Source organism: Scomber scombrus, chromosome 5, assembly GCF_963691925.1.
Source record: "Scomber scombrus chromosome 5, fScoSco1.1, whole genome shotgun sequence".
Classification (NCBI taxonomy): domain Eukaryota; kingdom Metazoa; phylum Chordata; class Actinopteri; order Scombriformes; family Scombridae; genus Scomber; species Scomber scombrus.
The window spans coordinates 26,049,536-26,062,922 of record NC_084974.1 but is presented as its reverse complement, the minus strand read 5'-3'; the positions used below and the strand labels follow the sequence as shown (position 1 = coordinate 26,062,922).

At 38.9% G+C, this 13,387-nt stretch overlaps 1 protein-coding gene across 1 annotated transcript; it reads left to right on the top strand.

Annotated features, from left to right (window-relative positions):
* The first annotated feature begins 721 nt into the window (after positions 1-721).
* On the top strand, positions 722-12,882 carry LOC133980771 (sodium channel subunit beta-4-like). Its single transcript, XM_062419568.1, has 5 exons — positions 722-815; positions 10,381-10,544; positions 10,649-10,868; positions 11,038-11,167; positions 12,693-12,882. Exons 1-5 carry the CDS (start codon positions 722-724, stop codon positions 12,784-12,786), a joined length of 702 nt encoding a protein of 233 aa, XP_062275552.1. The 3' UTR covers positions 12,787-12,882.
* Positions 12,883-13,387: the final 505 nt, after the last annotated feature.

Below are 13,387 nucleotides of genomic sequence, written 5' to 3'. Positions count from 1 at the left end.
CGCTCATTTCTCCCCGTGCCGGCTGAAGAGACACGCGCTTTCTGCTTTTCTGCCTGGCTGCTGGCTGTGCTCCAGCATCCCTCTGTGCTTCTCTCGCATGCTCTATCCACACCCCCTCCAGCCTATGTCTCCCCCTGTGGGGCTTGTTGGCCAGCCTGCTTCCCTGGCTGTTTCTGCAGCTGCTGCTGGAGCAGTGGAGCTGTCTCACACTACGTCGCTACGCCGCCACCGTTCTGCTTCGTTTTTGCTCTCTGCTTTGCTGGATAATTGCTATTGAGTCTACCAGTGACAGTAACAGAGGACAGGAAGGGAGGGACAGAGACAGATAGCTTGTACTCTTCATTCAAATACTGCATTCTTCAATCTGTCTTTTCCATTGCCTTCCTGGGCTGTTGAGGAGCAGCGCAGGGAACAACTAGACGGGAGACCTAGGGAAAGCTCCCTGAAGGAATTTATCTTTGCACTTCCTCCCTCTGTTCATTCTTGGGACAGAGTGCAGAGGAGGAGAGAAGAGGGAGGGACTGAGAACAGGACTTCACTCTGCCTTCAGCTGTATAGCTCAGTGTCCCACGTTGTTCCAGAGAAAAATAAGACAAACACACACACAGGCACACGCACATTTATTTGCATAGATTGAACTCTGGCAGACAAGAACACAGATTGATAAAGACACACAAACAACAACACAGACAGACAGACAGACAGACAGACAGGTGGTGTCATGGCGTCAGTGGACAGCATTGGTTCGAGTGTCTCTGGACGGCTGAGATCAGGGGATGTACTTCATGCTGGTCTGGCACTTGCTCTGCTGCTCGGTGAGTTCTACTTCACTCTATACCGTTAGCTGCCCTGTCATTTCTCACTCTTCCACTGTATCTCTAAATGACACCATAACTCTGTATTTCTATCTTCTTCATACCAGTGTGTGGTTGGGTGAATCCCCGTATTTGTCTATACATTATAACATGTCCTTTACGCTTCCCTCTTTTGCTCTCGTTGTTTCAGTGTTTTATGCGGGTCAGGGTGGGTGGTTCACTGCTGTCACAGTAAATCCTAACCTTTTTTATTACTCCACACCAACATCTGCTGTTCTATCGTTTCTGTTCAGCTCTCCTGTCTCGTATAACTCACCTTGTTCTCTTCCTATACCTGCAGATTAAAATCTGTGGTCATGTCAGATGTGATATTTACTTGTTGCTGTACTGAGGGTATCAAGGTCAATAACATCAAACCCTTGGCTCATCTGAACTTGGACATGTTGACTATCAGGTTTCTGAGCTGGATCAGTGACTGGCTATCTAAAGAATTGTTCATGCATGTGCGACATTTTCAAGGGAAAAAAATAATACAATAAATAGAAAAAGACAGTTGTAAAAATGGTCACATATTTGTCATAGGTATACTTGACATTCATGTGTGTCTATGTGTGGTCATAGTATTACTGGCAGTGATGTAGTGGTGCAGTGATGATCTATGTTTCTGCTTATATGCTCCTCAAATTTGTTATAGTGCCCGATAGTGCCCTCACATGCCAAAATGTCTTCCCAGCTGTCAGTTGGATGTTTAAAAACTCACACACAGTTCACAAGTGACCCATTTGGACCCAACTGAGAGCACTGAAACAACACTGGTGAGTCGTCATTATACCCCAACTCACACCAAGGGCCAATTTCATAAAGTAATGTTTTCTGGATTATTTTCCTGAGTAGAAGACATAAAAGCTTTATTTGTCAGTTTATATTGCAGATTTTAGGGTTTTGTTTTTTTTAAATTATCAGATTAGTTTGTAATCTTGCTTCATTAGATAAGTCCCAAATATTACCACACAAGAATTTGTGTTGTGCTTAAACACTATATTGCCATTGGTTATGTGGGTGCCAATCTTGATCTTTAGTTTAGTTGTGTTGTTTCACCCTTAGAGCAGTTTCTGTTCTAATTAATAGGTCACCTTCTTTTATTTTGTTCTGAATTGCTAGGAGGTCTGGTAATTGTTTATGCATTTGATGCTGCTGAGACAAGTAAATCGTATTTTAAAGGTAAAATGACAAAAACAAAATCAGTGGGTTTCGAAGAAGGTTAAGGTTAGTGAAATTAAGTTTCATGTCTCACCAACCAAACAAGTGCTTGAAGGCAAAAATAATTTAAAAAAATTATAATATAAAAAAATAAATAATAATAATAATAATATTGATAATAATAATAATAATAATAATAATAATAATAATAACAACATTAATAATAATAATAATAACAATAATAATAATAATAATAATAATAATAATAATAATAATAATAATAATAATAATAATAATAGCATACAATAAAATAAAATAAGGTTGGGTCACCAATGTGAAAGATAGTAATGTCTACAGCCCTATATGTAAAACTGTTGATTTGATATCAATCCAGGTAGCCACTGTGGTCACTTCTTAATGTTGCCAATAAATTATCATCATTCCCTTATTATTGTCTTGACCTTCTAAAGACCTTGGATACACTACTGCTGAGGACCATTAAACATTATGTGGCAGTAGTCTTAGTGTTTCAGTCACATAACCATTCATAATTTCTGATTTGTTTAGGTGCTGCCTCTTTGCAGTTTTTCAACTTGACCCCAGTTATCATGTACAGTTTGTCATTATGAATTCCCATCAAGACATTTAAGTTATCCCTGCTGTCAGCCCCCAAGCCATCTGGCACAACATTTTCCATCTCCATTCTCCATGATTACAATACTTAACATCAATATTTTATCTGTATTCTGTGATGTTCTGTTTTCTGTTTTATACAGCATATGGTTATTTATCTGAAAATGCACATTACACATCTGTTGAAAGTCCATGCCTGCATAAGATCCCACACTGTTTATTTTCTTAAATGATTTTCCTATATCCCCATATTATTTACTGGAACATTACAGCAATCTCTTTTGTCAGACCCTGTTGCAACATAAAATGAAGCCAGGAAAGTGAAACAAAGCTCCAATTAAAGCCAGATGTGAAAAGAAAGGAAAATAAGCTGGAAATCTCAGGATATTTCAGTATTTTCTAATGTCTTGGCTTTTAAACTACTCAACAATAAACACATAATTTTAATAATCCATAGTAATTTTAATAGTGAGAGATATGCTAATCAAAGCATCACAGTAATTTAGTGTCCAGACAAAGACTGTGTCCTTGTGTGTTTTTTAGACTGAAAGTGTCACTCATTACTGACAGACATACCTCTGATGTTACAAGCCCACATTATAACAGGACCACAAACACGAGTCAGATGACAGACTATATCAGGGACCAAAGATCCTTTTTTGAAAACAACAATGTGAAATCCCAAAAAAGATCCAAGACCTGCACACACATACACACAAACAGACACAGAACAACATTCACTTCAAGCCTAGCATTAAATCACTGTCCTTTTTTCCACCTTTACAAACCTCAGCTTATATTGTTATATAGCTTATATGTTTATATAAGGGATTATGTAACAGTTTATTTTTCTGTCTTTTGTAATGAATAATCAACAAACAGCAAACGACGTAAGAGTTGTTGTATTACTAGCAACAAGACAATTATCAGAAACATTTGGCTGGCATGTGAAAGTGACAATTATACTGTTGCTATGTGTTTGACTGGGTATGATATTACAGAAGGTAGGAAAGAACTATATCAATCTAAAAGGAAATCCATGTGACATCAACATGCTCAATGCAACAGAAACAGACAGAAAATAAAGTAAAATAAAATAAAAGGAGTTGTAAATTCTAGTGGCCTCCAGCAGAAAGGATCTCCTGTACCGTTCAGTCCTGCACTAATGACCGAGTCCCCTGCTGCGTATGCTCTAATGTCCTTCTAGGGAGGCATGCAGTGGGTGAGAGGGATTGTCCATTATGCTGAGCAGTTTTCTGCAGCATCCTCCTCTCAGAAAAACCCACCAGTGTCTAGATCAGCTCCCAGAACAGAACCAGCCTGTTTAATGAGCTTGTTAAGTCTGTTGGTATCAGCTACATTCACCCTGCTGACGACCCTCATCACTACAGAGTGGTAGAAGATACACAGCATGGTCCTTCAGATGTTGAGGGACCTGAGCCTCCTTAGTAGGAAGAGTTGGATGTTTTACCACAGCATCTGTGTTCCTAGAGCAGTCCAGCTTATTGCCAAAGTATACTCCCAGGTACTTATAGTCTTCAACCACCTCAACGTCAGTTCCCCTGATGGTAAAAGGTATCAGGTGCGTCCTCCGCTTCCTGAAGTCCACAGTCAGCTCTTTAGTATTGTGGTTGGTTTCATGACATATCATGTCAAAGCCACTGGACTGTCGTCGTTGAAGGAGACAGGATGGGCCTTCTTGAGGACCGAAACAAGGCAAGATGTTTTCCAGAGAACTGGGACCCTCAGCAGTTCGAGATTCAAGTTAATGAACCATTGGAGGACTCCGTACATCTGAGAAGCACATCTTCTGAGGACTCTGGGGCTGATGCCATTAGGACCAGTAGCCTTGCTAGAGCAAAGTCTATACAGCTCTCTCCTGAGATGGATAGGGTGTCGAAGGCTTGCAGGGCAGGATGGGTGACGGATGGAGGGGACAGGGAGGAGTGCTAGGTGGAGGGAGAACCAGTTATTGTATAAGACCAGGAGTGGGGAATGGTCGAGGGAACGAGGAGGAGTGCTCCCTGTCCTCTTCACCTTCACACATATGTGTATATGTGTCCCCATCTTCTCCTCCAACATCTACAGCTCTGTTGATTGAGTTACTTAACTGCGGTTGTAATTCTCTGCCGTCCTGTCATTCATTCACCTTGGAGAGGGCATCTCACTTCCCCCTATCCATCCCTCGTGACCCCCTCCATCTTTTCCTACACATTGTACCTCCTCTCCTCCTCCCTGTCCCCCCACCCTTCTTTCCTACCCTTCCCATCACTTTTCTCTCCCTCTTTCTCTTCTCAGAGAGGTAATAGTCCTCCTCCTCGGTCAGTTCTCTATGGGTTCACTCAGAAATACATTAACCCTTCATTCTCTGGCCTACTTAAAAAAAACACCTCACCTTGACAGTCAGCCAAGGACACATGCAGTCAGTTGCTTTTCCTCCCATTAGGTTCAGTGATTCAGATATTGATGTTTCCCAACTGGGACAAAGAGATATTTGATAGTGGAGCTAAAAATATCATACATTCCAGCCTATTACACCCGTACACACACAAACAGGCACACAAGTACATGCATGTAGACTGTACAAGCTGTGACGCACATACAACATCACATACAAGTCCAACTATACAGACATAACTTGCATAGGACATTACTATAGTGTGTGAATCTGTGGGTGCTATTAGGACAAACTGTAAGGACAGAAGAAGAGTAGAGAGGAGGAAGGGGGTGGAGGGAAAAGGATAGTAGAGAGCAGAGGTGTAAAATGAGGGAGGTGTTAAATCTATTTCTGAGCATGAGGGGGGACACTCCTCTCAGATACGTAAGAGCTCATCATGCTTCCAGTGTAGATAAAGACACACTGCATAGGCCATTTTGAAGGAAGATTCTCTCTTGTAATCTCACTTTTATTCCTTTGCATCATTATTATCACTGGAGCACTGGGTTACAAGTCCTGCCCAATGGCATTGTGCCGTAATTATTGATAGAGAGTAAAAGATTAATAATTAATGTACTTAACACAATTAAGAGTAAAGGGATTTAGGAAACGTTTAAAATCTTTTATGTAAGTCATTGATTCCATCACTGTCCCACATCAAAAAACAAACAAACAAACTAAACCCCACAAACATAAGCAGACCAACTACCCACATCTCTCCTCTCCTTGTTTAGTTAGGGAGAAACGGGAGAGTAAAAGACAAAGTGCCCAGTTTTGCAAAAACGAAAAGTAAGAATCCATTAAAAGAAAAGTAAAACTAGAAACAAGGAGAACCCAAATGACCTCAGTTGCTACTGAAGACAAGTCAAGATGACAATAGTGAGGTAGAAATATCAGATGATGGATGACAAGAGAAAGGGGTCAGTCTGAGAAGATGGAAGTTCAGAAAAATGCAAAAGAAAAAGGAAAAAAGGAAAAGCAAACTATATGCACTGATATACCCTAGTTTACAGTGTAATCAATTACTTTTAATGTAACATTAAACACTTTATAGGGTGATCACCCCTGCCGATCTGTGTTTTGTCTACCTTTTTTTCTGGTACCTAGTGGGTGGGGCAGGGGATCATCAGTGCCAATGGGGAGCACTGGGCCCAGTGCTTTAAAGCAGGCTGTTTCCCAGTTTATTTGGGAACCCTCCCTATCTGAATGTTAGGGTTTTGGTAGATGTTATGTTTAGTTTATTCCCTACCATGGACGTCATTAGGCCAATTTTGGGGGGGTTTAAGCCTCCCTAAAATGTTGTAAAGCCCCCCCAAACCATTCAGGATTTCCCACAGCACTTTCCAGCTTAGGCGGCTGCCTAAGCAGCACACGCCTGCCGCTTTAACTAACGTCTTCCAAAAATGTACAGCGATGTATATTAAAGCGACTCTTACTTTTCTTGCATTTCACACAGCACTTTGAAAAAACTTGAACAGCAACAACTCCTCCTCCCTCCTATGTCCCACCCCCGCACTCTGAAACCACACACAGAGTCACACCCCTTAGGCATGGCAGTGAATTGCAGAGCAACGCGTTCCCTCGACGCAGAACTTCGAAAGGTCAACAACGGCAGAAGCATAAATCAGGCTTAGAACGTAAATCTACATCATCTGAGGCGGAACCTGCTCAGAAAAAAACAGCGGCGCCTGAAACACTAATGCAAACAGCGCCATGTGATGTCAACATTAACAACGGTAATCCTCAGACAGGTAACTGTGACGTTACTATAGTAACAAGTTTCAGGCTAAACGGCTCAGAGTATATGAAGGGCTCCAACTAAACAGGTGATATTAACGGTGCAATGTGTAAAATGCTGCGATGCTGCGCGTTTTATCAAGACGTGGGGTGCCTGACGCTTGCATTGTGACTGATGAGCTTTTGCGTCCGTTCACAAAATGCTAAAAGATATCAGTATGTCAGAACATATCTCTGTCTAGCAATTAATGTTGATACATATCATTGCGCAAGTAAATTCGGGACCTTTTCTAGTGGGTAGGTGTAATACCTATGTATACTACACTACTGATATGTGTGTTCGTCAAATTTCACTATGCCATCTCTTAGCACCTGGTTCTGGTATACTGTGAGTGTGGCACATCGCTCATAGAGCTCTGTATAACTCAAAGATTGTATTTTTGTATAAGAAAAAAATGTGCAGCGCCCCCCCAAACATAAAATCCTAGTGACGCCCCTGTTCCCGACAACATCTTGCAACCGACACACTACCACACATGCATCACCTACACCAATGACTACACTGACTTTTCCACATCCTGCAATGTTTTCTTTACTTTATTACCTTCAATAATAAAATTATGTTGTTTTCTGTATTTGTTGTCCGCCTCTCCTCCTTTGTCGTGGCTTGTCAAGCTGAGCTATGACCATTGCCGACAGTTACTAGAAAATTGTTTTGGTAAGAAAAAAATATAATAACAGCCAGCATTAAGATATATAACACAAACGCGACTATCATGTTAATGTATCAAACTATTTGAGTCTGAATGCACAAATGTATCTAGTTTTGTTTACAGACCAGACAATTATTTACAGATGAATACACTTTGAGTGCAGCAGCACAGTTAAGTACTGGGGTTGGTCTGGGGTCTGGTAACCACTTGTGATCATCTCCCTGATGATTATCACATCCTCAAGTATCGAATTAGCGATGACAAAATCAGTGATGGCTAAATTCACATACAGTATTTGCATTTACAAATATATATATATTATTATTATTTTTTACTCCACACCATCCAGTTATGTTTTTGAAAGAAAAAATAAATATATAAATATATAGTTTTAATGAATTGCACTTGGCGATAAACAACTCAATGTGCCAATTGTAGAATGTCAGTGTCAGAAAATGCAAAGTCATCTCACCTCTAAAGTTAGCAACCCTAACTGATTACAGTGTGTCAAGAACACCCAATGTGCTAAAGTAAACAGTGATTTAATTGATATGGCCAGAGGGACTGTTTTCGTGTTTTGCTAATACTGGTATTATCACAGAACTGCAAAGCAGGTGGTGCCAAATTCTTATGTAGATGTAAGTCCTTCACAAACAGGATTACACAGGAATACATGCACTCTAACACTGTTTGCACCATGTCCAAGTGCAATGTGATCCTGAGCAGTGTAGTGAAGAGCATTTATAAATAGGCATCAAGTGCGTGAGACACTAGAGCAACAATCTGAGAATTACACCAGCTGTCATTGAAAAACCAACATAACCACTCCAGTAGGACTCTAACTAATACAAGATAAGCTGTCTCTTTTGGAAATTAAAAAGTTACCATGTGTTTTCTGCTTAGCACAACAATGTCACAGAACACCAATAATACTTTGCAACAAATGATTATCATGTTTTTGTTTGGGTTTGACAGTGTTTCTGTCTTGCTGTCTTTCTTCCATTGTGGTGTGTATATACAGTATGGAAGCAAATCTTGTCTCACCAGATTTTGAAATTTAAAAAAGCCACTGAATTTTTAGTTGTTTTTTTTTTGCATTGGAATTATGTATCTGAATCTTTTTAATTCAGCTCTTCATATTTTCAATAACTTCTTTTCATTTTTATTTTTCAGCATTGACAAATTCAGAATCAAAAATTAAAGTGTTAAACATTTCAAATAATAGGTTTGCACAATTCCTCCCAATATGCAGGCATGTATTAAATGTCAATGTTTCAAGACACAGTCAATCACAATCAGTCAGTTTCTGTAGTGTAATCACCTTAAAATACCAGTTTTAGTAATAACATTAATGAAAATAAAGTTTGGGTTTGTTGGCTGTTAAATTTTATGTGAATTAACTCCAGCTCAAGCAATAACATATTGCAACATCTATAATAACATTAATGTAGAATAATGCAGAAATGTCACAATAATATTTTAGAGAGTCAATTTTGACAAAAGTTTTGAACACATTCTAAAAATTAATTATAAGAACCATTACTCATCGAGACCCTGTGGTTATAGTCTCTGTGTCATCTATCCTCAATAGGGCCCGACTGAAACTGGATTCATGAGGCTGATGCCGATACCGATATAAGGGAGTAAAATAATTCTGATATCAATATATTTGCTGATAATCTTATTAATACAGAATATATACATAAACACAGATTTTTTTACAGTGATCACTGAAATTTGGTTATCAAACGGCATATTTTACAGTGTAACAATAAACATTTAAAATGACAGCAATGGGAGAAGTCAGTTGAATGGATCAATTTATTTTGCCAGGGATGTGTGATGCTCAAAACAATTTAACCACTATTTCTGTTAACAGCGTTTTTGAAATTATGTCAGAAGGGGGAGACAAAAATCCCGCACTCCAGCTTTGACTAGTATCAGAGTCAGAGAAGGAAAACAAACAGTTTTGCAGGATAACTGAATTATGAATAAAGAGGTTTAAACTTCAACAAGATTTGTAGTATAATTGTGCAACCAACATGTATTGGCTTCATCAAGCCACAAGCCTTCATCGGTGTCACCAAATGTCAAATTAAAAATAAAAATATTTGGACCACTTTTACCTCCAGTCGGTATGAAGGGTTAGGGTTAGGGTTAGGGTTAGGGTTACAACTCTGTCAGTCTCCAAGACTTCATCATTTCTAAAAGGTTACTAACTATCATGACATGCAAACCTATTTGGCATAGATGTACATTGAGCTGTACATTGAGTTTGAGTTTTGACTAAAAAAATTCAAACACAATTTGAAATTCAAAAAACAAACAGACAACACTGTCCAAGCAGCAGCAGAAATACAGAAAGTATGTCAATAGCGATTCATGTTATATGTTGAAAAAAAAAAAGTACATTGTACCTTTTTTGAGTTGATATCACCATTAGAAAATAGAAGCAATGGAGGGAAAATAGGAGCTGTACATACAGTAACTGCCATGACTCACTGGATGCATCATATTTTACAGCAATCCTATCTGGACAATATCCCAGAGTGTCAACATACAAATACTTCCTGTATACCTTTTCATGTTTATCCAATGACTTTCCGGCAATGTATCTTGCACTCTGATAATAAATGTTGACTCCAATCTACACCAAGCTGTGTTTGGCCCGTATATGCTCTGTAATACGTTTTTACTTTAGTCTTCTGTTCATGGTGGTGTGTTTTTAAAGTTTATCAAAAGGAAGGTTTTCTGTACTATTGTGTTCTGTTAGTGTTTTCTCAACCTCTCTCTCTCTCTCTCTCTCTCTCTCGCTCTCTCTCTCTCTCTCTCTCGCACTATTCAGGTGTATGGAGTGTTGGTGGACTGGAGGTGTCCACAGGGAAAGTGAACTCAATTGAAGCATTGAATGGCTCCACAGTCCTGCTACCTTGCACGTACAGCTCCTGTATTGGCATTAAAAACCTTTACTTCAACTGGCACTATAATGACAATGGAACCATGATCAAGGTACAGCGTACACACACACACACACACACACACAAGCAAGCATAAGCAACATGCACATGCAGATATACCTGATAACCTGTTTCCGTGTATGTGCATGTGTGTAGTTGTGCGAGGCAGTGATTCCCATTGAAGGCGTGGAGCCCAAGGTCAGTGTGTACCATGAACGTGTGGATTTTGTTGGCTCCTCAAAGAGAAACAACATCTCCATCCTGCTATGGAACATCACCTTTGAAGATGAGGGAGAATACATCTGCTTTGCCAGAAACCCAAAAGAGAAGAGCCGCAACCACAGTGCTATATACACTCTTATAGTGGTGGACGAATGTATGTGACACATGCACTTATTTGCATACACCTGGCACCCAACAATACCTAAGTTGATCTCATCCAATCCTTTGACTGTGGTTATACCCTCAGACAGACATAGAAGCTTTATCTCTCTGTGCTTGTCTTTCTCCCTTCCAACATATTTCCATCTCTTCCCTCTTTTCAGTGAAAGAGGTTGACAATACTTTGACAACCATCATTGTCTCAGTGCTGGGTGGAGTCATTGGCTCGGTTATCTTTATCATGGTGATAAAGGCCTTGGTGGTTCACTTCCTGCTGAAGGATGATGAGAAGAAGTGAGTAGATCCCTGAAGATGGTGTTAAATAAGAAAATATTGCTAGGTACTAATATGCTTAGTACAGAGTAATCTGACTCCCTTGTGCAGCAGTAGTTGTAATTTGTTTATTGGGCCAATGTACAGTGTTAAACATAAATGTTACCATTTGATGTACTGTACCAGAGCTTGCTTATAGCTAATTTTCACCTGCAGTCCTTTCAGTCAGTAAATATTAAAACATAAAACAGTACAATAACAAACAGTACATAGCAAAACATAGGACACATAGAAGAATACATAGCTAAACACAAAAAGAGCTGCAGAGCTTTAAGAAAACTTTTTAATTAGGTTTTGTACTGATGTACTGATGGAACTGCAGCTCCTCATGTCAGGTTCCACTGAGTTGTGGCTTTCACAGAGAATGCTGAATGCTCAAATGTAGTGCAATTAAATAGTATGGTACAATTTCTACTAGAGGATATTCTGGAAGATATAATGAGTGAGTATACACAAAGTCATGTAGTGGAGGAGGGACCAAACCATTTAAAAATATATAAACCAGGCACAAATTTGAAAATAATCTAAAGTTGAGTTGAGTAAATTGTATTTCTGCAATACCCTACAATGATGGAAATGCTACAGTATGGATTTTTGTCCAAAGTTTTTAGACTTAGTTTGTATAAGTACTGAAGAGGTCTTAGACATTTACATGCATAAATATCTTGTCTGCGTCACAATAGAGAGTTTCTAATATGTCTAAAATTTGCTAAGTTGTACGGTTGTAACAATTTTCTTAACATTTTTCTGAAAGTTTAAATTTGGATCCAGTGTCGCTCCAGGACATTTAAAATGAGTGACTATGTCAATCCCTTGACCTTTGACGAGAAAACCAGCATTAGGAGGTTATACCATGGTTTTAGAGAAAATCATACCTGCTGATCCATTTCTGTATTAGTGATTAGCTTTTTTCAATTTTTCTTCTTCTTTGCACTTTTGTTAAATGATCACAAAAAACAAATAGAGTACACAGCAACAATGTTATTTTAACAGTGGATAATATGGGCTGCAATAACATGACTATTAACCTCATTCAACTGCTGCACAGTGTTTCAATAAAAGTCCTGAGTTCAAGCCCAGTATCTGGCTCAGGCCTTGACATCTATCACAGTTGTCATGTCATTAGTGAGATACAAAGTAGATATCTAGTTATGAGAAATTAATCACACAGTGTTACATAAATGTGATTCCTTCTTTTAAAACAGTTATCATTGGACAAAAATCACTCAATTGGAGTTTAGTTTGGCATTTACTTCTGTCAAATTCTATGAAGAGTGACAAGAGGAATCATGTTCATATCAATGACCTTCTCTGACATGTGTTTCAGTGAAATAATTATTATTTAGAATGTATGTCTAACACAAGGTTATTATTTGAGGCTTTGTGTGTTATGTGAGTGTCTTGCAGTTTATACAGCCTTTATCACTCCCATGTTCCTCATTTTATTGGTGTATGTTTTAACCTTTGGCTTCTCTATTCCCTGTAGTAAAGAGTGCCTGGTGAGCTCCTCAGGGAATGACAATACAGAAAATGGACTTTCAGGAGCCAAAGCTGACAACAAAGGGACACCAAAGGCATGAGGAAGATGCAAAGTATGTCTGTATGTTTGTATATATGTTAAACAAATGTACACGTTCAGAGAAAATGCTGTTATCGATGAACTGTTTTATCTTACTAGTGGCTAAACATGTAAATGCATATTTTAAATCATGCTTGAGATTTGAGAAGTGTGAAATGTGTATCGGCCTGGATCATTCTCACGTTCATGGTAGGTCATTTGTTAGTGTTCAGCCTCTGTTATCAAACTCTGCTCTCAATTTTACAAACAATTATTCAACAGATATGTATCCCTCATATTTTATACCTCTTACATGAATTTAGAGGAAGAACTTTGCAGAACCTCAGTTGTCTTAAAGAACATGTTTATAGACCAAACTTCAAAAAGCAACTGCCACTCTGAAATACAGATTCAGTTAACAAGCTAATTTGGATTCTTGGTTTGTAGTTCACGTGACTTTAATCCACAACTTTATGTCAAACTTGGACCCCAACAAACCTGACCAGTGGGAACACACTCACTCACACGCCATGATGGGTTGCCATAATCAATAAACTGCCATGATGTCAACTGAAGAACAGCACAAACTGCTGAAATGGTTCTCTCCAACCACCACTTAACCC

What these genes read in the sequence shown, in the direction of transcription:
- LOC133980771 (XM_062419568.1), top strand. Translation starts at nt 722, where the DNA reads ATGGCGTCAGTGGACAGCATTGGTTCGAGTGTCTCTGGACGGCTGAGA. An exon ending in GGCACTTGCTCTGCTGCTCG is followed by an intron (nt 816 to 10,380) that starts GTGAGTTCTACT and finishes CGCACTATTCAG; the next exon opens with GTGTATGGAGTGTTGGTGGA. An exon ending in CTGAAGGATGATGAGAAGAA is followed by an intron (nt 11,168 to 12,692) that starts GTGAGTAGATCC and finishes TATTCCCTGTAG; the next exon opens with TAAAGAGTGCCTGGTGAGCT.